The sequence below is a fragment of the Mauremys mutica genome, chromosome 1 (genome assembly GCF_020497125.1).
Source record: "Mauremys mutica isolate MM-2020 ecotype Southern chromosome 1, ASM2049712v1, whole genome shotgun sequence".
NCBI lineage: Eukaryota > Metazoa > Chordata > Testudines > Geoemydidae > Mauremys > Mauremys mutica.
In genome coordinates, this window is record NC_059072.1 from 117,549,417 (window position 1) to 117,576,263 (window position 26,847).

A 26,847-nucleotide genomic window follows, 5' to 3' on the forward strand; every position below is an offset into this window, starting at 1 on the left:
AGGTATGATGCATGCCAGAACAACTAAAGTACCACAAGACTCAGCAGAAAGGCCTAGGCACATTGGCAAAGATAAGATACTGCCTTCCTGATTGTCACAGGTTCAGAAAGGTCAAAAGTCAGATCACAGAAAGATGGAAGACAAATCCTGGAGCTGTAAATGAGGACTGAGAGGAGAGGAAGGAGGAATGTGAATAAATCTTCTTGCATATCCATAGATTTTTAACCTAGTATGCTGTCTTTTATTTTAAAAAAAGAGAAGCAATCCTCTGCCTCCAAGGGATCTTTAAAATTGGCTGACACTAACTCCTTTCCTTCACATTTCCCAAATTGTTAGGAAACATAGAAAAGTAAAAGGTCTGGAGAGTGAGCAAACATAAGTGCTTGGAAAAAAGAAAATAAACCCCTGAAAATCCAAATTAATAATGCAGTTTAAAAATGGAAATTTTCTAATTCAAGCATCACTTTGATCACGTCAATATTGATTAAAGGTGAAGAAAAAGCTTCTTCTGGGAAATTGCAACATATGGGAACGGTTAAGCTACCCCTTCATAAAATTCAGCATAAATAAAAACATTAGAATTATGGTGCAGAAAAGGCCCTTTTTAAAATATCAGTGTAATCAGGGATGCTGACTCTGTAAGACTAGACTATCCCATTCCAGTGATTCTGGAGCAAAGGAAGGCCTGGGAAATGGCAGAGGCAGGTGCTGGGAGAGAGGAAATGGTCCTGGGGAGGGATAATTTAATCTTTGAGGGGGGAGTGGGGAAAGCTTACTATTTCTTTAAAGGCCTTGGACTAGAAGCCTTTTGGTGTAGGGAAGGACGAGGCTCCCCCTCCATCCCATACAATCAATCAATAAACCAATCAAGAGACACCTTCAGAAAGGAACATTGGCACAAAAGATTCCCTGTTCTCACTGTGAAATGGAAAATAAATAGAGAGGGTCTGTTTGCCAGTGGACTGGCAATCCTCCTGTTACCCAGGGTTTTCAGAACCCAAAGTAGTGGCAACTTAACTGTTTCTCTCCAGGTGGTGTCAGGGATAAATCAATGGGGGCACAGCTCCCCTGTCTAATAAGTGATTGGCACAAACAAGTATGTTTTTACCTAAAACTACTTTTTTTTATTAGTTCTTAAGCACACACGTACATATATGCTATATTAGTAGGATTAGAGCAATCCAAACATTTATATTTACCTAAAGTCCGAAATAGTTTTGAGGAATCAGCAACCAGCCTTCTGAGGACCCCTCTTCTGTCCAGCTGCTGGGGAGTTTAGGTGCCAGATCTTTCCTCCCAAAAAAAGATTTTTTGGACTGCTCCAAAGCATATTTTCTAACTAAACTCTATAGATTTTCTCTGGACAAAGCACATAACTCATAATAGCCCCTAATAGGCTAACAAGTTCCCTAGCAACACCAATAACAATTCATTATTCTCCTTATCAGCAAAGCAGCTTCAGCAAAATAACTTTCAAACACAGACAACCAATCAAGGTCATTTTTCCACATTTCCCCTCATTCTCATGAATCTGTCCTTTCACTTTATCTGTCCCAGTCAGTAGAATTGCAGCTTGCAGTTGTTTTTGTTCTATCTGCCTAAGCAAGGCCAAATTATTCCTATGTGATGTCCTCACTTCCAGCTTATGGAGGCCTAAATGCACAAGATGGCTGCGAGTTATGCCAAATCCAGTTGTCTTACAACACCCTCCTCCTTCCCAAAGGAAAAGGGGCAATGCAGCATGTCCCTTCCAGGCTGTGGAAGAAGGATGGAAAACTACTACCCAACCCCATTCAGGAAACAATGGAAGGAAGGACTTTTGCTATTAAGGTTTTGTGTTTGAGATCACTTTATTCTGAAAGATGTTTGTGGTCAGTTCAACTGGAGCTGGAACAAGGAAATGTTAAGAGATTGCTAAGGGCTTGGCTACACTTACAAATTTGCAGCGCTGCAGCAGGGTGTGAAAACACACCCTCTCCAGCGCTGCAAATTGTGGTGCTGCAAAGCGCCAGTGTAGTCAAAGCCCCAGCGCTGGGAGCGTGGCTCCCAGCGCTGTCCGTTATTCCCCACAGGGAGGTGGAGTACGGACAGCGCTGGGAGAGCTCTCTCCCAGCGCTGGTGCTTTGACTACACTTAGCGCTTCAAAGCGCTGCCGCGGCAGCGCTTTGAAGTGTAACTGTAGCCAAAGCCTCAAAGAAAGGGAGAGTGTTACAATCCACAGATTTGCATAATAATAGGGGAAATGGTTAAGATCTCCATGTGTCTTTTGACTAATGTCTTTGTTAGAATGCACAGGAGATAAGCTATTAGAGGTTTTTTAAGGAGATTATATCAGACATATTCTCAATGGTACCATTTTTAATTGTACTTATGTACCAAATGGAACTGGAGAGAGAGAGAGAGAGAGAGACTTGTTTTAATCAAAGCTCCTGGAAAATAGTGCCATGACTTTTATTTTGTTTTTACCATAGTTTTATCTAGATTTCAAGGAGGAAAAGACACACATATGAATATACAGGAAACATTCTCTGTAAATTTACTTTTACTGCATTTGTAGAGTTTAAAAAAATTCTTGAAAATAAGCCTACTTTGAATATTCCTAGTTCTAGCTCTTTGTTCCTACTGTGAGGTTGGTCAGCAGTGGCAAACTCATTCTTGAGTTGCTGCTGCCATGGCAACAGGCAGTGGCTATGCTCCTCCTTCTCCTCACTCTATACCTGACATTCAAGTCCCAATCTCAGATAGATACTAGGAAAGATGAATTGCCATGTCTTTCTGGGTCAATGAAATAAAGGTGTACAGCTGAGTATTGTTGCAATATGGCTGATATTATAGCCAAAAACATCTCCTTAAATGCCAAATATACTAAGGGGTTTTGGGGGGGAAGTGAGGGGAGGGAGTAAGAACAGATTACAGTAGTAGCCAGCAGTAGAGAGTTGTTGAAATAGATGAACATTCCCTAGTACTACTCTCTAGGCCATCTCCAGGAGGAGAAGAATAGAGCCAATCTAATATTACTCAGTCTGCCCTACTAGGGTCTGTAAAGATGTCAATAACAACTATTGCCTGCTGAGTGATCTACATAAAATCAGCATGGATGCTTAATATTTCCATCACTAAAAGGTTACCATCAACCATTAAGTCTTCATACCATACTCTGATTTAAAATCAAAATGACAGGGATCAAAAAAGAGTGCTCTCCAGATATTATCAGAGGTATTTCTATATAATCTTTCCATTAGTGTTTCCCAGAAAAGGATGTTAAAGTCAGGGCAATGATCAACAAGATTACCACAGTTTAAGAAACATCTTCTTGAGCCAGGGACTAGTCTTTGCTCCTTGAAAAGCTCCTGGCACCCTGCCTTCTCAATATGAGCAGATGGGAATAATGTTTCTAATAAAAACTGAAGTGTCATTCTAGTGTCTGTGTAAATTAAATAAGACACAAAACATTACACGCTTTTTTCATTCTCTCTTTTCCAAACTGAATCACAATCATTGTTTTGCCAATTCATAAACAGTTGTTCTTCTGTATCAATAACACCAAAGATAAAGATATGTAATAGAAGAGAGCTCTACCACACAAAAGCCTGCTGTTAACTTTGTTTTGGGTCTGTATACTGATTTTTAAACATTGGAACTCTCTTATCAACAATGAAATCAAGCCCCACATAGTGAGGTAAGGCAGGCTAACTATTCAGTCTGACCACAATGGAGGGCCTAAACAGTGTTTGGGAAGGGCCTCAAAGTCTTATTTTTCTATTTACAATCTCAAAAATAAGAAAATGCAAATGCAGTCTTCTTCTAAATTTCCTGCATGCTTGCTTAAACTCCAACTGAGGTCTTTCCCATGCAACTAGCAAGCTGCAATGTGTGGAGGGTGAGGAGTGAGGCAGATGAAGCAGCAGTAGGCTGCTTCAGTGTGTTGACGGTAGGAAGGTAAAGATGACAAAATGAGGGAGGGTGGGTTTCATGGGCACTACTATGGAAGTATTTGGAAGCAGAGGAAGACTATGTAAACCATTCCAGGACACTATGTCCAAACAATCCCCAACACTCCAGATTTCCATTCTCCTCACCAATAACTGCCCCTCTCATGCTCATCAAATCACTGAAACATAGTAAAGTAAGGCTATTGTAATTTACATACAGTAACTCCACTTAACGTTGTCCTGGTTAACATTGTTTTGTTGTTACGTTGCTGATCAATTACAGAACATGCTCATTTAAAGTTGCGCAATGCTCCCTTATAATGTTGTTTGGCAGCCGCCTGCTTTGTCCACTCTTGCAGAAAGAGCAGCCCATTGGAGCTAGCTGGTGGGGGCTTGGAACCAGGGTGGATGGCAGCCCCCCCATCAGCTCCCCTAAGATCCCTGTGCTACAGCTGCCCAGCCAGCTATTGCCAGGCAATTCAGGTGTCCTCCCCCCACTGCCATGTGCTGCTCCTGCCTTCTGCCTTGGAGCTGCTTACAGGAGCCTCCTGCTTGCTGTGCAGGGGCGGGGAAGAGGGGTGCAAATGTCAGGGTGTCCCCCTCCTGCCATTCCTGCCCCCTGTTCCTTTACCCCATCTCCATAGAGCAGGGCGGGGGGGACACACGACAGGGCTCAGTATGAAGGGAGCTTGCTGGCAGCAGCTGCTGTCTCAACTTGCTGATCTACTTAAAAAGGCAGTGTACTTAGATTGGGGTCAGTGTACTTAAAGCGGAAATGTGCATCTCTCTCTCTCACACACACACACACACACACACACACACACACACACACACACACACGGTGTGTGACTCTCTCGCTCACACACACACATGGTGTGTGTCTCTGTCTCTTTCTGTCATGCTGCCTCCCCTCCCTCCATTCGTGCTGCCTTGTAGAGTGTGAGGCTACATTAACAACAATGTGTTAACCCTTGAGGGCTCAGCCGAGTGCTAATTCATCATTTAGCAGTAAGGCATTCGCTGGGAAATATCCTATCCTCTTCCACCCTCTGACTTCACCACCTCAACCAATCATCACTGCTGTGTACAGTATTAAATTGTTTATTTAAAACTTATATTGTGTAGATAGATAGATAGATAGATAGATACTTTTGTCTGGTGAAAAAAATTTCCCTGGAACCTAACCCTGCCCCATTCCTATGGGGAAATTGGATTCGCTTAACATCATTTTGCTTAAATTAGCATTTTTCAGGAACATAACTACAACGTTAACTGAGGAGTTACTGTATTTTTATATTTTAGTATTTCATTAATAGTTGAGGTAAATGAATACTGTCTCTAGCACACATGGAAGTGAGGACCCAGCTCATTTAGTTTGACAGAAATAGACACAGTGATAAAAAGTATGAGAAACATTGGAATAAGGCACTGTTTGTAATCAATATCTAGAAAAGAATGTGAGAAACTACACAATATGTGACGTGCTAACAGAGGAAGGAAGATAGCTAACACTTTAGATGAAATAAATGCATATTGATGTATTGACCCTGCTGATTAGAAAAAAGAAATCTTAAGACCCTGTAACCTGATCAAACTAAACCATGATAACTGTTTCCTTGCAAACAACATTATTCTTCTTGCCAGTTTTCTTTGTTTCACAAAATATTAAATGAAAAAGACAAGATTACATATTAATATAGATGGGTTATACAGAGTATTTATAAGAAAGGGAATGGAACTCAAAGCATCCCATCCATACAGTATGTAAACAGAACTATAAGGATAACTACATTAACACGTATCAGAGAGGTAGCCGTGTTAGTCTGAATCTGTAAAAAGTAAGAGAGAGTCCTGTGGCACCTTTAAGACTAACAGATGTATTGGAGCATAAGCTTTCATGGGTGAATACCCACTTTGTCAGATGCAGATTTGCTCCCTGTCCACATTCAGAGCCATAGCTAATGAGTTTAGTGACAAAATAACTTTTTACTATTTTTTACATGTTAACTCCACTGAACCAACCCAGCTAAATGATAATGAGCTCATATTAGTCCTACTTGTTCACCATCATCAGAATTATTTACTATGTTCCATCTGTGTGAACCAATTACAAGCACTGGAATTGCTCAGGTGTGACTGGGGACAGAATTTGAAGACAATGGGATTACGAAGGAGAAAGTTGGGGCCTAATTTGACATGAAATTTTTTTACTACTTTTAATGATGGACAGAAAAGAAAGAACTCAGGTTGACTCTTAAATCAAAGGTTGAGTTTGCAAATTCTAGCTTTTTTGTGGCGGGGGGATCTTTTTAGTTGGAAACTGAGATAGTTGATATGGAAACATTTGAGAAAATAAATGTGGAACCCCATAATGTCACATTTAGAAAGTGGCTTTATAGAGTTGGAAAAAGAAAGGAAACTCCCTACAACACACAGTAATCAGTCTATGGAGGGCACTCAATATAGAGGTCTTTATTTTACAGGCCCTATAATTGATTCACTTTTTGCTGTAGAGGACATAGAATTCTTAGACACCACCAAGATTGATAAATGCAGCTTGTATATTGAGAGACTCTGAGGCAGCCCAGATCACCCAATGTAAATTGTGCTTTTTTTCTATGGCATGATTTTTCAAAGGTTCAAAATCAAATGCAGACAAGACTAGTATGATGGTAAGCCTGCAGCAAATACTAAGGTCAAATCTATAAACATTTTGGCTTATTTATTAATTTTTTTATATTTATTGAATAAATACCTACCATAACATTGTTTATAAAAGCATATATACTATCTATGTCCTTTCTTTTTGGAAAACCTTTGCAAACTATTTTGCAAACAAAAATTGCTTTCTTTGTGGCAATTTTTATTTATCCCTTAGGACAATGATTCTCAACCTTTTCAGGTAAGTGATCCACTATTTAAAGTAAAAAGTAAAAAAAAATTACACCACACACTTACATTTCCTATAAAAAATAAGAGTAAAAAACATATAAATTATAAGACTATATAATTTATTTGCGCATTTGTGTTTCAAGAGATTAACAGATAATACTTGATCTCAATGGCAAGGGTGTGCAGGGAGTAGAGGAGCAAGAATTTCTTTGCTTGAGAGCACACTAAAATTTTCAATGCCTTGTGACCCTCTCCCCCAGTTGTGTTCTGTGAGCCACCCTAGGTGTCACAATTCACCAGTTGACAAACATTGCCTTAGGTCAAGCACACTGAGAATGGTTTTGTGGTTAAGACACTGGGCTCAGAGTCAAGGGATTCAATTCCTGGCTATAGCACAGATTTCTTGTATAAATTTGGACAAATTACTTAATGTCTCTGTGCATATATTCCTCATCTGTAAAATGGGCATAATAATACTCCCTTTCTCTCATTGTCTGTCTTGTCTATTTAGATTGTAAACTCTTCAGGGAAGGGACTGTTTCTTACTATGGGCCAGATTGTCAGACCCTTACTCATATTGAATTGTAACTTACTTAACAAGAAGTCTCATGTATTTCAGAGGAAATACTCATGATATATCAATGTGAGTATGGGCTTCACAATCTGGCCCTATGTGTTTTATACATTGCCTAGCACAACAGGGCCTTGATCTTGGCTGGCGCCTCTAGGTGCTTCCATAATACAAGTAATGATAATAATGCGGCACATTACGGCAGCTGCCTGCCATGTCTGAATTTTTTAAATAAACTGTTAACAACAAGTTTTAACTATCTATATTTTCATATAAAATAAAAGATTGAATGTGTTCAAAGCCTAAGGAAAATGCTAAATCATGACTTTGTGAACTGGAAAATCCAAGACTTTGCAAAATAGTGGATTATTATGCCTTTTAATCTCTACATTTCAAGTTGTTATATGAAACACCATTTTCTTAACAAGGGCATATCAACCTGCATGATTTGGTTTTTAGGTTTTTTTATTATTATTATTTCTATGATGCAGAATTTATTCTATTTTACCATCTGAAGCACAAAGATGTTTTAAACACAAAATGCTTCAGGGGATTATCACAACTACTGCAGGAAACTAGAATTTTTTCTTATCTTTCACAGAGAGAAAATTAACATTGTTACCTCAGGGGAAGGTAGATCTGTAGGAAACGTATCACCAATTATTGTAGTAAGAAGTTTGTCACCTAGAATAGTTTCTAAATAGTCTGCCATTACTTCCTGTTGCTTAGGGCTGCAGTGATTCTCCAAAGACAGTACAACAGGATAGTCAGATACCTAAAAATACAATTTCAAGGCCATAATAATTAATAATTAAAAAACAGAACTACTAGATGCACAATATATCTTACAAAAAGGCACATGGATATTTGTGTTTTCATTATTTTTAAAATATTCAAAATAGTATTATTAGTTATTCCAGATTAATAACACACCATCATTGAGCTCAGTAATATTTATGGAAGAGGAAAAGTAAAACTGGAATCTAGAAGAGCAATTTTCAAGTTCAAAGATAATATCAGAAACAAAATCCAGAAACATAAGGGCCATTAGAAACAGGGATAGCTTTAAATGTAGACATAAACAGAGGAAAGACTATGACAAGGGAAGCCAAATAAAAATCAGTTAACCTGGTCCCAGTACTTTATCAGGGAAATCTTGAATGACTACACTCTGATCTTGAAAAACGGGGCATATTAAAGTTTATTTCTCCAGCGGTTAGTACCCGACAACCAAGTTTACCAGAGTTGTATTATATGCCTATTAATGTTGGGTGTGGAGCAAGGAAAGAGAAAAGAGCTATTAAATCAACTAAAATCATCACACATATAATGGCAAAAAAAATCCACGAAATATATTTGGAGCTGCCAAGACAGCAATACACTGGCTACTGTCTTTCACTGCTACAGAGCTTCTCAACAGATTAAAATATTGAGAAGCAAATAGTGATGATGTGAATGAGAAAAGAAAAACCCAAAATACCCAAGAAATGTACTAAAGCATGGAAAATTATTTAGGTTAAATTCATCAGAGGTTTTAAAAGCTATTGACATCTAAAAACTTCAACATTCAATGTAGACATCAGTCTATTTCAGTGTTATATTTTCTATACAACTTATTTATTCATTCCAGCATATTTGTAGAAAAATATTCTTCATTTCTTCAAGACTAATAGTCACTACCTGCCTAAAAAATCATTCTCTTGTGACCTGCAAGTAATATCACAAGTTGCTCTGGGAATTATCAGGGAATGCTGGTAGATAATTATTACTTAAAGTGAAGAGGAATGGATGAATTGCTTAGAAATAATGATCCTGTTTGGATGCAAATATTCTTAGTAATGAGAAACAAGGGAAAAGCAATACAAGGAAAACATCATAAACTGCTTTTTCCAGGTCCCTGCAGCCTAAAAAGAATCTTAATTTGGGCCAATCGTTGGTATCTGGAAGATACACCTGACATCTTTTAATCACAGCTATTTCACTAGCTACAATCTTTTAAAGGGATAAAAATCATATTCTGTATGAAAAAAATTAAACAAATGATGTTAAATGTAACTCCGATGGTTACTATAACTTAAAGAGACTAGAGTAAACAATATTTCTCTATTTTTTCAGTTTTTCTTTCTATATTTGACATCATTTTGTGTTTAATCAGTTTCCTACTTTGATTGTGTGGGTTTTTTACAAACCAGGGTGGGGGAGAGAAAAATATTGTTAAAAAATAGGAAAATGTGATCAGAACCACAGTAATTGATATGAGGACGCAGGGGAAGGTGTTGTTCAAGACATCACTTTTAATTTATGTTTTCTTAAACTGTCTAGATTTTAAACTGAAACTGTTGGTTAAATATTGTCAGATGGCATTGCATTCTGATTATGGGCTGACATTTTATGTATTGCAGAGTTTTCAGTCCTGTTATACTGCCCACTGCAGCACTCTTTACTCATTCCTTACTCATCACAAAGCTCAAACACAAATGAGGCAGAATGATAAATCTGCTGAAATTGATGGACAGCATCATAACAGAGATCACCACATGGGATGCAGAAACCATTCTCTCAGCTGATAGCAACTAACTTTTTCCTATTCAGTGAGATCTGCTTTGCAGTAATATATAAGCTTCTGTATTTTGGCAAAAATGAAATAACTCATATAAAATATGTATAGCATTGAAAGGACATAACAGTTTTGTATTAAATATATTGTAAAAATCAGAGACCTACTAAGTTCTTTACAGACGTTAGCCCGGTTAGCTTTGAAAAGGCAACAGGTGTGGGTGTGTATGTAAACACACCCAAACCAACACACATACACACTTGGAGTTAGGTCAGTTTTGATTATATTTATTTTCAGTGTGTGTGTATATTCTGTAGGTATATATATACACACACACATACACACACAGAGAGAGAATAAATATAATCCAAACCCGCCTAACTCAAAGATTTGTCATAAAGGGCCCTTCAGGACAGTTTACTTGACTTCACTGGGAGTTATGCCAGGCAGCAATATAGAAGAATGGGTTAGGTGCCAAAAGAACTTTAACTTCCACTTGTTCTGCTACAGATAGGCAGAAGGGACAACATTTTAATGAGCCATCTGACTGATAAGAAATTATATCTTTTTTCAGAGCTTGTTTTAAAATTGGCGGGAAATGATCAGAATGAAGAGGAAATGGAAAATACAGTAAGACAAACAAAATTCCAGTGTAATACTTTTGTTCCCTCCATATTGCAAGCTTCAACACTACAGAAGACAGAATTGTTGCCACAGAAGTCTGAGCAAAGACATAAAAACACAAAAAAAGAGAGGAAACTTTATTGGATCAGATCTTGAAATCCTTACTCAGTATATATTCAGTCCATGCTCAAGCTAAATTCTCACTGATTTCAAATGAGAATTTTGCCTAAATATGCTGAGGAAGGTCTTCTGGGTTCAGTCCACAAAGTTTAAATTACATTGAATTATCAACAAAATGAGACTGCCTTTCATTTAAAATGACAGAGTTAAGATCAGATACTGTAGATTTCTTTTATCTAGTTTGTTTCTACAGTACTCCTCACCTCAAGCACTATTCCATCTTATTTTTTCCAGAGTGCCCTAAATTATAAGTGTATTAACATTTATGTGTAGTAACACTCATCACATTTCAACAAATATATGTACATACCACAAATGCATACTTATCTATCACCTCAATGACAGTTCTAAATGTAATTTTGCTCGTTAAAGTGTGACCATGATACACAACAGGGTCATTTTGTGGTCCATCCCAGCAATCAATTTCCAAACAACGACATCCTTTCATCAGAGCACTTTAAAAACAAGAAGAAAATAACAATAAAAAAGGAGATACCATATTCATAAGCATTTTGTTGCATTCCTGATTACAAATAACATAATCTGAGTAATTACAAAAATATTAACATACCTAAACTGTCATAAGAGAAAAGAAAATTCCTACAAAATGATATGGATAAAAAATTGATGTATATTTTCTCTTATCTACTTTGTGCTTATAATAAGCCTTATCAGAGCCATTGGGGGGAAAATAGATTCTATGAATATGAACCCTTAACAGATAAAAATATAGCCAAAGTTTTAGTTTAAGTAAAACATTTTCTTGAACAATGGCTATCTGCTTAAATTTGGAAATGTTTGGATTTTTATTTATATTAGGATTGTATATTTGAATAAATTCCAGCTAAGATATAAAAACACCAGTAATAAAGCTTACAATGGGCCAGAATATGCCTAGTCTTTACACAGATGAGGAGGGCATGAGGAGGCCTTCCCCTACCTCTATGCAAAGAGCCAGGCAGTGTTACAGTACCTGCATGCTCAGGAGTACAGAAACTGCTTCCTCCCAACTTTCCCAAGAATGCACAGCACACCACAAAGGGAAGAGAGGCAGGACCATAGTCTACAGCAATGCCATGCAATAACCATATGATTCTGATTAAGGCATTTTAGATTCTGTGGTCTAGATTAGATTAAACTAATTTGTAAATACATTAGATTTTTGTCCCTTCATGGTTTTACGGCAAGGGAGAGGAAAGGTTGTTTGGGTGCCCTAACTGTGCATTTCCATATCTTAATATGTCTGGATTTCTTTTAAGCTTAACCATAAATCTGAATTTCTTTGGTTTATAATTTTTGATTTGGGGATAATCCATGTAACGTATTTTACCGTAAAGTACTGATAAGTCTTCTCAAACTTAACTCCATCTTAATCTGATTTTTGTCTAGGAATTTCCTTATTTCATTAAAATAAAAATTCATACATGAAGACTAGGTAAGAAGCTGAAAGAAAATGCTGCCATGTGATATTTCTAATGATTTGAAGTTATGTAGCATCTACCTTAAATAGTTTTTTAACATTTAACTTTTAGATCCAGAATCACAAGTATGTTCTGATTGCTTACCCCATTCTGGAGCAGTGCAAAGCAGCCCAAGAAAACTGGTCAGCTAAGATGCATTTACAGCTGCTTTGTTTCACCAAAGCAGTGCAAATAAACTGGAGTGTTGGACTCCTGTTTTCCAAATTCCTGTCTCCCTACATTCTGCTTTACAAACTCCAATTTCCCCCTTCTTTCTCTTCTCCTCATTCCAGTTTTCTCTTCTTTCTGAACCCACCACATTCCCCTGCACAGTTACAAAACAAATTCCTGCTTCTTCCTTCCTCCCATCTCCTCTCCTCTCCATTCTCCTGCATGTGCATATATTTTCCCCACTTTACTGTGCCTACTACATTCCCTTGCATAAACACACATGCATGCATGCATACTCACATACACCCACACTAGGCATGCTGGAGTCCCCAGCCAATGTACCTGGCTTCTGCACTCCGGTCCAGACTCCAGCTTGAGAGGTGGTGAGGAGGCACGGCTAGAGCATCCTGTCAATCTCTAGCTGGTAAATGGCTCATTTGAGTGACATAACCAGCTGGTGCAGATTAGAACTGTTCTTCCTGTGTACACCAAGACGTAGACCTGCATAGAGATGGGCCCCTCACCACCTCAACTGCATCCAGAATTTGATCTCATATTTGTTTAAATTAATGGAAGATTAATTATAGATCTTCAGTGATGTGGAGATTAAATACTGCAATGTAGTAACATACAGAACAATGTCCTGCAGATGTCTTTATTTGCTGCAAGGGACAGTAGTATATGTGAGGCCAATGAAAAACTTTGGTTGGATAGTTTTTAGAGAGTAAACGGAGTGGCAAATATACCAAAATGTGTACATACCAAATAAAATTTCACTCAGTCATATTCAAATAATATTATTCTAGTTTTCATCATTGTTTTAAATAGAATCTTGTATTCCTTACTACTAAACACACATTTGTGAAAGATTCAATAAATTGTAGCTTAAGCCACTTTGTAAAATAATTTGCTTACAATTAAAAAAAGTATTTAAATACCTTGAATAACCCCAAAGGTGACTTGGCCCTATTAGTTGATCAGATATGAGGTAGGTGTTATGAGAAGACGAAATAAAATAATCACGTAATGGGTAGCTCATATTTTGGTAAACAATTGTGTGTTCTCTTTTATATATCAAACAGTCTTTTGAGTTCATGTATCTTAAAAATCCTTCAAACGACATCTGTTTTTTTCTCTGCACTAAAAGTGAAAATAAAGCAAAAAAATTACATTTGCAGTAGTCAATTTAAATAACATTTCTAGCTATGTATTTTTCATGGCATAATTTTTTTTTTGAAAATGGTCTGCTCTGAATAAGTTAAAGGTCATACACCACAACTATTTCTTTCAGTTTTTAAATTAATCAGATATAATATAAAGACAGTCATTAAATGCTTGCAGTCCTGGAGTCAATGAACTTCTAAATGATGAGAGAATGATTTGAATGAGATCTGATGTTATAATTCTTCTGTGAACATCAAGAACCAAAGCTTTGCAAAATTCTCACTTTTCACATTTTTTAAAAATAGTACTCCAGTAGAAAGAAAAATTGTACTGTTAATTTATTTTTGGTGGGTAATATGTCCATCAATCCATAACAAGAGATTAATGTCCTTGTCTATGAAGAGCTCAGGAACAGTTCTGCAAAGTGTCAGTCAGACATGACTTGAAAGATAGTACTGCAGCCTAGAATTCCCACTAGAAGACTGCTCTTCCTAAACTGTGGAAAGAGAAATTAGTAAAATCTGATAAAACATTACAATACAGAGAAATTGATTAATATTCTCTTCACCAAACAATCTCAAATCATAACAATATTAAAGATGACCTATAAATCATGTTTACATAATTCCCTCAATCGTAGCAAAATGCGCTAACTGCTCCACAATTCCTAGGATAACAAGGGCATTCAACACATTATTTAAAACTGATTTCATGACAGGCAGTCTCATTAGAATGGCAACTTCTGCTCCAATGTAACACCTCAGCATGTGTTACACTGGTGGCAAGTGAAACCATTGCAAATCCAGAAGTCCACTAAACCAGTGTTTCTCAGTGACCAGTCCGTGGACTGGGGCCAGTCTCTGAGATCTCCCTAACACAGTTTAGGAAGGCAGCAAGCCAGTCCGTGCTATCAAAAAGGTAGAGAAATACTGCAGTAGACTATTAAACGTAGTCTACTTTCAACTAGTCTGTGATTTTGCAAACTTCTGATTGTAACCTACCTGTGTTTTCATAGGACAAACTTGACTGACAGTGTAATAGGATGATGAAAATATTTTAAAGAGGTGAACCTATATATACTCTATTGCAAAAGAAGCATTTACCTCTTCAGGTTAGTTTCCGGCCCAGAAATAAAGAATCACCAGTATATTACTTCTTAGGGAAGAAATTCTCAAACTGTAATATGGATGATGATTAAAAGTATTCTATCAGAATAAGAATTCACTGTAATTACACTAATTAAAACTACAAAAGTATTTGTACCAAGCATTTTTCAGTTGTAGGGCTTATTTAGACTGGGAAAATGAGTAGTTTTTTAAAAACTGTTTACACGTTATAAACCTCTACTTGGTACTTAATATAGATTAAGAGCCGTACATAGGTGCTGGAACAAGAGGTGTGGGGGACGCTGCCACACACCCTGGTTTGAAGTGGTTTGCAGGGTTTAAAGTTTGGTTCAATGGCTCTCAGCACCTCCACTATAAAAATTGTTGCAGCGCCCCTGCTGATGTATAAAATGATATTGTTCAGGCCTAGAATCTGTCAGATGTTCTGACACCACACAGGCCACTGAATGAGGTGTATTAGATCTTCGAGTGTGAGAACCTTTGAGGTAGGGCTTCAAGTAGTAGAAATTGAAGATCTGAGTAGGGTTGGACAATGTAGAACCTAAGGAAAAAAGTTTATTTTAAATTTTAAAAGCACTGAACTGCTTCTCTCTAAAACAGTTACTGCAGATGATTTTACATGATTTTTACAGTTGAGGGAATTTTTAAAAAATAATTAGTTCCCTTTTAAGCAAAAAATAAATTAGAAGGCAAATCACAAAAATCCATCAATTAGTGATGACAGTTAATTGTCTAGAAGTGAATTAAGAGAAAGGCAAATCCAAAATATTTGAAATAGTTGTATTTATTACACCAGTAGAGAGATACCACAGAAGAGAAACATTTTTCTCTAAATGCTGTGTCTGATTAAACTTGATGGACAGACTAAGAGTGCGCTGTCAAAGTGTTCTGCTTAAGTACTGTCATATGCCAATTTTGTTTGAGGAGCTAATTATGTCCTGCCAGGTGCTGGGCATCCTTAACTTTCATTAAAATCAGTGGCAACTGTAGACACTCAGCACATCAGGCACCTAGATTTTATATTGTCCAAGACATTATTAAGAGGTAGTTTGTGAAGTAAGTATTTATTTTGCCAGGTGGAGATTTATCTAAAGCCTTCCACATCTCTGAAATAGAAATTGTAATATCATGAAATCTCTTCTGAAGAGTTTTTGTCATGTTTTCTCTTTAATATTTATATGTTATGGGAAACATCCCAATTTCACTGGGGCCTCCTATACAGAATATCAAATTTGTTTGTAACCATTATTATTGCAGAACCATGATACAGTACTATCTCTTGGTCCTATTCAATGTCTATATGCCTTATATCTTCCAGGAGCATCTTCCTAGTGCTAGCCCTCCTGAATGGAGAGAAGTGAGACACATACAGATACAAATTGGTTACTGGTATGCTTGAACCAGCTCCCGCACATGGGCAGGGAGACATTACAACCCCCTGAACTGGCTCCCATATCCCTTGGAAACCAACCCCTACACAGTAAAACATTAATTAAAATAAGTAAAATAGCAAAATGCAAAAATAATTAATGAAATATGCTGCATGTGTTATTTGAACATTAGGATCCCTAATGTAGAATTTTAAAAATAAGGGACACCATGACACTGTATCCCCATACAGGAAGGAGGGAAGGGGCTGGCTGTAACCCAGGAGAAAGTTCTACTATAAGATCACATGTAATATGGCACTAGCATTTTCTCTGTTGGCTACTCTTGTTCCTTCATACCCCTTCCCATGGTGGTTGCCAATGTAGTTCCAATATTTTAAAAGGGTAAAAGGGATGATTTAGAGAACTGTAGAGCAATTAGCTTAATGTGGATCCCAGGTAAAACAATGGAATAGTTAATTTGGGACTCTATCAATAAATAATTAGAGGCTAAAATATAATTAATGCTAGCCAGCATGGTTTCATGGAAGGTAGCTTTTGTCAAGCAAACCTGTTGCCTTTTTTTTGACAGGATTAAAAGCCTGGCTGATAAAAGTAGCTGTGTTGTTATAGTATACTTGGATTTCTCCATGGCATTAGACCTAGTACCACATGACATTTTTATTAAAAACCTTGTATTGTATGGAATTAACAGGGCACACACACATTGGTTGAATTACGAACTGGTTTACAGATAGATCTTGACATGTAATTGTTAATGGGGAGATATACATTTCTAGTAGGGTCCCCCAGGGATCAGCTCTTGAGCCACTGCTATTTAATATTTGTATTAATAACCCAGACAATGTTAGGAAACCTTTGGTAAAGTCTGGAGATGACACAAAGACTGGTGGGGTAGTAAATAATGAGGATGACAGGTTATTGTTACAGATTGATCTAATCACCTAGTTAAATGGTCACAATCCAAAAAAAATTGTTGTAATACAGACAAATGCAAGATAATACATCTGGGAATAAATAATGTAGGTTAAATCTACAGGATGGGAGACTGTGTCTTGGAAAGCAGTGACTCAGAAAAAGGGGTCATAATGATAATTGCTTCTACGTGAGCTCTCAGTGCAATGCTGTGGCAGTAAGAGCTAATGCGATCCTTAGATGTACAAAAAGAGGAATGTCAAGTAGATGTAAGGAAGTGATCTTGCCTATGAACACAGCATTGGTAAGACCACTACAAGAACAGTGTGTCCAGTTCTGGTGTCCACACTTCAGGGAGGATATGGAAATACTGGAGAGAGTTCAAAGGATGGCCAATGTCTGGAAAACAAGCCATATGATGTGAGGCATAAATAGCTCAATTTATTCAAAAAAGGAGGTTGAGAGGTGACTTGATCATTGTGTATAGGTGCATACAAATGGAAAAGACATCTGATAGTACGGGGCTTTTCGATCTTGGCAACAAAGACATTACAAGTTCCAGTGGGAAGGAAGTTGAAGTTAAAAAAATTCAACCTTGAAAAATTATGAGGGTGATTAAACATTGGAGTTTAATTGGGAAGGTGGTAAACTCATCATCACAAGATTAGATATTTTTCTAATTATAAATAGATAATAAATAATAGTAAGATTAGATATTTTTCTGAAAGATATGCTTTAATCCATTTTGTGGGAGTGGCTCTATGGCCTATATATGCCAGGAAGTCAGCTGGATGCTCGAGGTAGTCCCATCTGGCTCCAGAGTCTGTGAATCTATGGGTCCCCCTTTTAATTCCTTTCTTCCATGGGCTTTGAGAAGAAAGGGATTGCCTATGTTGCCCTCCACCTGCTCATAACACTTGTAGTTCTCTATTATTATAGTGACTATAATCTAATCTCATGATTATGGGCTTCAAATGGTTGTCTGTAGGGGTCAGGATGATTTTTTATTCTTGATGCACATTTGTAATCTGGCAGGTGGGAGGGAGTCACCTTCCTCTGAAGCATCAGAAATCAGACACAGCTAGAGATGGGATACTGCTTGGGATGGACTGAGGCTCAGAGGTGGTACAGAGAATCCTCTGTTTTAGATGTCTGCCTGATGTGTTTTGCTTAGGGCTATTGATTAATCACAGTTAACTCGTGTGATTAATTCAAAAAAAATTAACTGTGATTAAAAAATTAACCATGATTAATCACAGTTTTAATCACCCTGTTAAACAATAGAATACCAATTGAAATTTATTACATATTTTGTTTTTCTACATTTTCAAATATATTGATTTCAGTTGCAACACAGAATACAGTGTCCAGTGCTCACTTTATATTATTATTTTTATTACAAATATTAGCACTGTAAAAATAATAAATAGTATTTTTCAGTTCACCTCATACAAGTACTGTAGTGTAATCTCTTCATCATGAAAATGCACCTTACACATGCAGATTTTTTTTATTACGTAACTGAACTCAAAGACAAAATAATGTAAAACTTTATAGCCTACAAGTCCACTCAGTCCTACTTCTTGTTCAGCCAATCACTAAGACAAACAAGATAATGCTGTCCGCTTCTTATTTACAATGTCACATGAAAGTGAGAACAGGTGTTCACATGGCACTTTTGTAGCCAGCATTGAAAGGTGCCAGAAATGCTAAACATTCATATGCCCCTTCATGCTTCAGCCATCATTCAAGAGGACATGCTTCCATGCTGATGACACTCGTTAAAAAAATAATGTGTTAATTAAATTTGTGACTGAACTTCTTGGGGGGAGAATCGTATGTCTCCTGCTGTGTTTACCCACATTCTGCCATATATTTCATGTTATAGCAGTCTCGGATGATGACCCAGCATATGTTCATTTTAAGAATACTTTCACTGCAGATTTGACAAAACGCAAAGACGGTACCACTGTGAGATTTCTAAAGATAGCTACAGCACTCGACCCAAGGTTTAAAAATCTGAAGTGCCTTCCAAAATCTGAGAGGAATGAGGTATGCAGCATGCTTTCAGAAGTCTTAAAAGAGCAACATTCTGATGCAGAAACTACAGAACCCGAACCACCAAAAAAGAAAATCAGCCTTCTGCTGGAGGCATCTGACTCAGATGATGAAAGTGAACATGCATCAGTCTGCACGGCTTTGGATCGTTATTGAGCAGAACCCGTCTTCAGCATGGATGCATTTTAGGTAGCAGTGCCTGGTTGGGACATGTGTGCAAAGTAGCCATCTCACAGTGCTGTTGGTGATTCAACCAGGGCTCATACATCCTAACCCCCTCAGTTCCTTCTCTACTATAGAGTCCTTACTGCGAACTCTGAAGTAGAGGGGAGGAGGGTGGGTAGTGGAGCACCCACAGGGACAACAATCTCGAAGAACCTCAGTTACTCTTCTTCTTCCAGTGCTGTCCCTGTGGGTGCTCCACTTCAGGTGAATGTAGAGCAGCGCCCTCATGAGGATGGAAAAAACTGGAGTTCATTGCTGAGGCTAATACAGTAAGGCCTAGTCATGTATCCAAAATTGAATTGAGAGTGATTGCATAGTGGTTCGTGAATGTGTGGTCAGAGGCACAGGTGGCTACCCTGCAGATGTCTAGAGTGGGAACATTGTGCAGAAATGCTATGGAGATAGCTAAAGCACTTGTCGAGTGGGCTCTGATACCTGGAGGGGCTTCAGTGCTATGTAGTGAATAGGATGTATGTATATAGCTGGATATCCATTTGGATAATCTTTGAGTTGATAAGGCAGAGTCTTTTTATCGTTCTGTTGTTGACACACGGTCTAGGAGATTTACAGAAGGGCTTTGTTCTATCTAGGTAAAAGGCTAAGGCCCGGCGCATATCCAGTGTGTGCAGGATCACCTCTTGAGTGTTAGTGTGTGGTTTTGGGTGGAATGCAGGTAAGTGAATTGGTTGGTTGAGATGGAATGAAGATGGTATTTTGGGCTTAAACTTAGGATGTGTTCTATCCTTAAAGAATACTGTGTATGGGGAGTGAGCAATGACAGCCCGTATTCACTAACTCTTCGTGCCGATGTAATGGTGACCAGGAATGCCACTTTCATAGATAAGTGAAGTAATGAGCCTGTGGTTCAAAAAGGGCCCTGATTAGACTTTTGAGAACCAGATTTAAGTCCCACATAGGGGTGGGTTCTCAGATGTCTGGGTACATATTCTGTATGCCCGTTAGGAATCGCTTAGTAATCGGGTGGGCGAATACCGGTGTCCCATGTACCTGTTGATGGAAGGCCGTGATGGCCGCAAGGTGAACTCTGAGCAAGCTCATGGTGAACCCTGAGTTCTTTAGGGATAATAAATAATCAGTGATTACTGGAAGTGGTGCCCGGCTTGCAACTATTTGTTTGTTTTGGCACCACAGGAAAAATCTTTCCCATTTTTGGAGGTAAATAGTGCATGTGCTGTGTTTCCTGCCATTTATTAATACTTGTTTCACCTGTTGTGAGCAGGTTAGTTTGTCAGGGCAGAGCCATGAATAAGCAATGCCTTCAGGTGAAGTCTCTCTGGGTCCAGATGGAGGACTTGGCTGTCATCTTGAGAGAGAAGATTCCGTAGGCGAGGGAGAGTGCATGGTTTGCAGATTGCCACGCGTGACGGGTAAGGGAACCAAGTCTGTCTGGGCTATGTTGGTACTATGAGTATTATTTTGGCATTGTCTGTGCATATTTTGTGTATCACTCTGGAGATCAGAGATATCGGTGGGAATGCATATAGAAGAGGAGCATTCCATTTGATGAGGAAAACGTCCCCCAGGAATCGTGCTCCAAGTCCTGCTCATGAGCAAAACTTTGGGCATTTCTTGTTTACTGATGTCATGAACAGTTCTATGTGTGGTGATCCACACGTGAAATATGTGTTGTGTTAGTTCATTGTTCAGTTCCCATTTGTGCTCTTGGGAAAACTGTCTTAAAGTGTCCGCCATCATGTTGCGTCAGCCTGAGAGATATGCTGCTGTAACAGAGATGCTGTGTTTTATGCACCAGTTCCATAACTTTAAGGCCTCCGTGCATAAAGAGTGGGAACATGCTCCGTCCTGGAAGTTTATATAGAACATACATGCAATGTTGTCCGTCAGGATCCTTATAATTTTGCCTCGTATAATGGGGAGGAAATGTAGGCATGCCTTGTGAACTGCGCGTAATTTGAGCAGGTTGATGTGTGAGTGTATTTCCGTAGGGGACCACTTGCCTTGGGTTGTATGTTGGTTTAGGTGAGCTCCCCATCTGATCAGTGAGACATCTATTGTGATTTGTATTGATTGAGGATCCTTCTGAAATGGGATGCCTGAGCACACATCTATTGGGTTTGTCCACTATCATAGTGAATGTAGGACCTCTGGGGTCGGTTTGAGTATTTTTTCTAGGCTGTGCTTTTGTGGAATATATACCAAATTCAGCCATCCTTGAAAGTAGTGCCGGTGTAATTTGCTAACGTGTTGGCCGCCATATGTCCCAGGAGTTATAGGCAGGTGCATGCATACACCCACGGGCTGTCTAAAATCACTCATATGAGGGAAGTCAGTGATGTGAATCACGGCATTGGTAACAATGCTTTGGCCTGTACTGAGGCCAGATGCACTCCTAGAAGTCCATTTGTTGTACTGGAGTTAGGGTAGATATCTTTTCGTTGATTTGTAGCCCATGGGAGTGGATTGAGCAATGGTTTGTCGAGTGATGTGTAGTGTTTCCATCCTGGTAGGACCTTTTAGTAGGCAATTGCCTAAGTAAGGGAATATCAGTATTCCCTGTCTGCGTAGATGAACAGCTACCACCACTAGGGTTTTGGTAAAGACCCGTGGAGCTGTCAACAGTCCAAATGGCAGTACTCTGTATTGGAAGTGATCTTGTCCCACTGTGAATCATAGGAATCATCTGCGAGGAGGATGGATGGTAATGTGAAAGTAAACATCTTGTAGGTCAAGAGCTGAGAACCGGTCCACCTCTTCCAGCGCTGGGATGATCGAGTTCAGTGTGACCATTTTGAATCTGTGGTTGAAGATAAATTTGTTGAGTTTTCTGAGATCTAGTATGGGTCTCTAACCTCTGTTTTTCTTTTGAGTCAGGAAATAATGGGAGTAAAACTCTTTGCCTCTGTGTTGTGTTAGAACTTGTTCCCCGGCCCCTAATTGTAGAAGGTGATCTACTTCTTGTCTCAATGGGTACTCATGAGAAGGATCTCTGAAGAGGGACAGGGCAGGGGGTTGGGTAGGTGAGATGGAGCTAAAGGGGATGGTATAACCCATTCAAATGATCTCCAAAACCCAGTGATCCGGGGTGATGGTGGCCCACATATGGTAGAATGGTCAGAATCAATGACCAAAAACTTAGGTTGTTGGTTCTATTGGCCCTGGTGGTCAGGGGAGCTCAGTCAGACCCTCGACCAATGCTTCAAAATTGTGTCTTGTTTGAAGATGCTTGGGACTTCGCAGTCTGGGATTGGGTAAGGCGACGTCTCTGTGTTTTGTGCCTTTGATTATCAAAAGGCCTCTGTTGTTGCTGTCCGATTGTGTCTCTATTGTACTGGTAAGGTTGGTATCGCCTACATCTGTTAGGGGGTATATAGATGCCCAGGGTTTGGAGTGTCGTTTGAGAGTCCTTCATTGAGTGTAGAACTTCATCTGTTTTTGCAGAGAATAGTTTTTCCCTGTCAAAGGGGAGGTCCTCGACTTTAGTCTGGAGGTCCTTTGGAATTTCAGAGGATTGTAGTCAGGAGGCCCTCCTCATGACTACTGCCTTAGCTGTTGTATGAGTGGCTATGTCCGCAACATCAAGGGACACTTGTAAAGCTGTCCTCACCACAAGTTGACCTTCAGTTATGGTGGATTGGAATTGCTCCCTTCAGTCTTCTGGGATGTCTGCTACGAATTTGCTGAGTTTTAGTTTTCGGTAATTATCCTGGTCATATTTCGCTAGTACTGCCATGTAGTTGGATATGTGAAATTGAAGGTTGCCGATGAGTAGACTTTTCAGCCAAACAAATCCAATATCTTTGAGTCCTTGTCCTGTGGGGTGGATTTATAATGGAGTTGTTTCCCCTTTGGTTCACCGCCTCTATCACCAAGGAGTTGGCTGAGGGTGTGAAAATAGGAAGTCCATACCCTTGTTGGGCACATTATACTTCCTGTCTGCCCTTTTGAATGTAGGAAGTATGGTTGCTGGTGTTTGCCATACTAATTCTGCTGGTTCTATTAGAGCACTATTAATTGGTAGTGCAATCTTAGTCAAGAGTGCTGGGTGTAGTATTTTGAGGAGCTGATGTTGGTTTTCAGTCACCTCTTCCAGCTGGATGTTCTGGCTTTATGCCACCCATTTGAATAACTCCTGAAATTATTTTGAGTCATCTGCAATGATGAGCGGGAGTGGCATGACCGCCTCATCCAGAGATGAAGATGAGTTGTGAGTTAGTGATTGTTCTTGGTTGTTGGAATCATCCAGTTCCTCTACAGGGTCTTCCCGTGTCTCCAAGGGCTCATTTGCAGTAGCTGTTCAGGGCATATCTGTTGCCTCTGTGGAGTATGGGGCCTTTGGGTCTGAGCTTAGTAAACTGCCCCTGAGTCCCACAGTGTCCATTGCATTGGGAATGGCATAGGGGGGCACGTCCATGGGTTAGTCAACCATGAGGGCATGTCACTGTATAGGCATTCCCTGGCACTTGTGCGCAATGATGGTGGTTCAGTGCCAGATGGAGACCAGTATCTGGAGTAGAAGACTGCCTCATCCATATCAGTGAGAATCTAGAGGCATTTGGTTGCACCGGTGCCATCGGCCCCAGAGAACCGTCGGTGCCAAGTATCAGTAATCCTGAAGTGGAGCACCTACAGGGACAGCACTCGAAGAAGAACTGCTTTATTTGGAGATGAGGAGATTGTTGAGAGGAGGAGAGACCTCTTCATCAGAATCATAGAATCATAGACTTTAAGGTCGGAAGAGACCATTATGATCGTCTAGTCCGACCTCCTGCACAACGCAGGCCACAGAATCTCACCCACCCACACCTTTAACAAACCCCCTAACCTATGTCTGAACCACTGAAGTCCTCAAATAATGGTTTAAAGACTTCAAGGTGTGGAGAATCCTCCAGCAAGTGACCTGTGCCCCACGTTGCAGCGGAAGGCGAAAAATCCCCAGGGCCTCTGCCAAACTGCCCTGGAGGAAAATTCCTTCCTGACCCCAAATATGACAATCAGCTAAACCCTGAGCATGTGGGCAAGACTCACCATCCAGACACCCAGGAAAGAATTCTCTGTAGTAACTCAGACCCCACCCCATCTAACATCCCATCACAGGCCATTGGGCATATTTATCACTAATAATCAAAGATCAATTAATTGCCAAAATTAGGCTATCCCATCATACCATCCCCTCCATAAACTTATCATGATTATTCTTGAAGCCAGATATGTCTTTTGCCTGCACTGCTCCCCTTGGAAGGCTGTTCCAGAACTTCACTCCTCTGATGGTTAGAAACCTTCATCTAATTTCAAGTCTAAACTTCCTGATGGCCAGTTTATATCTATTTGTTCTTGTGTCCACATTGGTACTTATCTTAAATAATTCCTCTCCCTCCCAAGTATTTATCCCTCTGATATATTTATAGAGAGCAATCATTTCTCCCCACAGCCTTCTTTTGGCTAGGCTAAACAAGCCGAGCTCTTTGAGTCTCCTTTCATAAGACAGGTTTTCCATTCCTCGGATCATCCTAATAGTCCTTCTCTGTACCTGTTCCAGTTTGAATTCATCCTTCTTAAACATGGGAGACCAGAACTGCACACAGTATTCCAGATGAGGTCTCACCAGTGCATTGTATAACGGTACTAACACCTCCTTATCTCTACTGGAAATACCCCGCCTGATGCATCCCAAGACCACACTAGCTTTTTCCACAGCCATATAACATTGGTGGCTCATAGTCATCCTGTGATCAACCATTACTCCAAGGTCCTACTCCTCCTCTGTTACTTCCAACTGATGAGTCCCCAATTTATAACAAAAATTCTTGTTATTAATCCCTAAATGTATGACCTTGCACTTTTCACTATTAAATTTCATCCTATTACTTTTATTCCAGTTTACAAGGTCATCCAGAACTTTCTGTACGATATCCCAGTCCTCCTCTGTATTGACAATACCTCCCAGATTTGTGTCATCCGCAAACTTTATTTGCACATTCCCACCATTTGTGCCAAGGTCAGTAATAAAAAGATTAAATAAGATTGGTCCCAAAACCAATCCCTGAGGAACTCCACTAGTAACCTTCCTTCAGCCTGACAGTTCACCTTTCACTATGACCCAGATTAGTCTCCCCTTTAACCAGTTCCTTATCCACCTTTCAATTTTCATACTGATCCTCATCTTTTCCAACTTAGCTAATAATTCCCCATGTGGAACCATATCAAATGCCTTACTGAAATCAAGATAAATTAGATTCACTGTGTTTCCCTTGTCTAAAAAATTTGTTACCTTCTCAAAGAAGGAGATCAGGTTGGTTTGGCACAATCTACCTTTTGTAAAACCATGTTGTATTTTGTCCCAATTACCATTGACCTCAATGTCCTTAGCTACTTTCTCCTTCAAAATTTTTTCCAAGACCTTGCATACTACAGATGTCAAACTAACAGGCCTGTAGTTACCCGAATCACTTTTTTTACCCCTTTCTTAAAAATAGGAACTATGTTAGCAATTCTCCAGTCATACAGTACAACCTGAGTTTACAGATTCATTAAAAATTCTTGCTAATGGGCTTGCAATTTCATGTGCCAGTTCCTTTAATATTCTTGGATGAAGATTATCTGGGGCCCCCGATTTAGTCCCATTAAGCTGTTTGAGTTTGGCTTCTACCATGGATGTGGTAATATCTACCAGCATATCCTCGTTCCCATTTGTCATCCTACCATTATCCCTAAGCGCCGCATTAGCTTCATTAAAGACTGAGGCAAAGTATTTGTTTAGATATTGGGCCATGCCTAGATTATCCTTAACCTCCACTCCATCCTCAGTGTTTAGCAGTCCCACTTCTTTCTTAATTTTCTTCTTAGTTATATGGCTATAGAACCTTTTACTATTAGTTTTAATTCCCTTTGGAAGGTCCAACTCTACACGGCTTTTGGCCTTTCTCACTTTATCCCTACATGTTCTGACCAATAAGGTAGCTTTCCTTGCTGATCCCTCTCATCTTCCACTCCTTGTAGGCTTTCTGTTTTTATTTAATCACCTCTCTGAGATGCTTGCTCATCCAACTTGGTCTACAACTCCTGCCTATGAATTTTTTCCCCTTTCTTGGGATGAAGACTTCTGATAGTTTCTGCAACTTTGACTTAAAGTAATTCCAGGCCTCTTCCACCTTTAGATCCACAAGTTCTTCAGTCCAATCCACTTCCCTAACTGATTTCCTTAATTTTTTAAAGTTAGCCCTTTTGAAATCAAAAACCCTAGTCACAGATCTGTTTTTGTTTATCTTTCCATTTAGTTTGAACTGAATTAGCTCATGGTCGCTTGAACCAAGGTTCCAAGTATCAGAGTGGTAGCCGTGTTAGTCTGGATCTGTAAAAGTAGCAAAGAGTCCTGTGGCACCTTGTAGACTAACAGACGTATTGGAGCATGAGCTTTCATGGGTGAATACCCACTTTGTCGGATGCATGTCTCCTACACTCATTTCTTCTATGAGGTCCTTACTACTCACCAAAACCAAATCTAAAATGGCATCCCCTCTTGTTGGTTCAGCAACTACTGGTGAAGGAATCCATCAGCTATCGCATCCAGGAAAATCTGAGCCCTATTATTATTACTAGCACTT

The 26,847-nt window shown here is 39.2% G+C and overlaps 1 protein-coding gene across 1 annotated transcript in view; it reads right to left on the reverse strand.

Moving 5' to 3' along the window:
- PLCZ1 (phospholipase C zeta 1) overlaps positions 1-26,847 on the reverse strand; it is a 122,295-nt gene that overhangs the window by 68,214 nt on the left and 27,234 nt on the right. The window contains exons 4-6 of the mRNA XM_044981980.1: positions 13,326-13,527; positions 11,067-11,211; positions 8,018-8,170 (exon numbers count right to left, since the gene is read on the reverse strand). Of these exons, the coding sequence (XP_044837915.1) occupies positions 8,018-8,170; positions 11,067-11,211; positions 13,326-13,527 (500 nt within the window). The remainder of the gene's footprint in view (positions 1-8,017; positions 8,171-11,066; positions 11,212-13,325; positions 13,528-26,847) is intronic.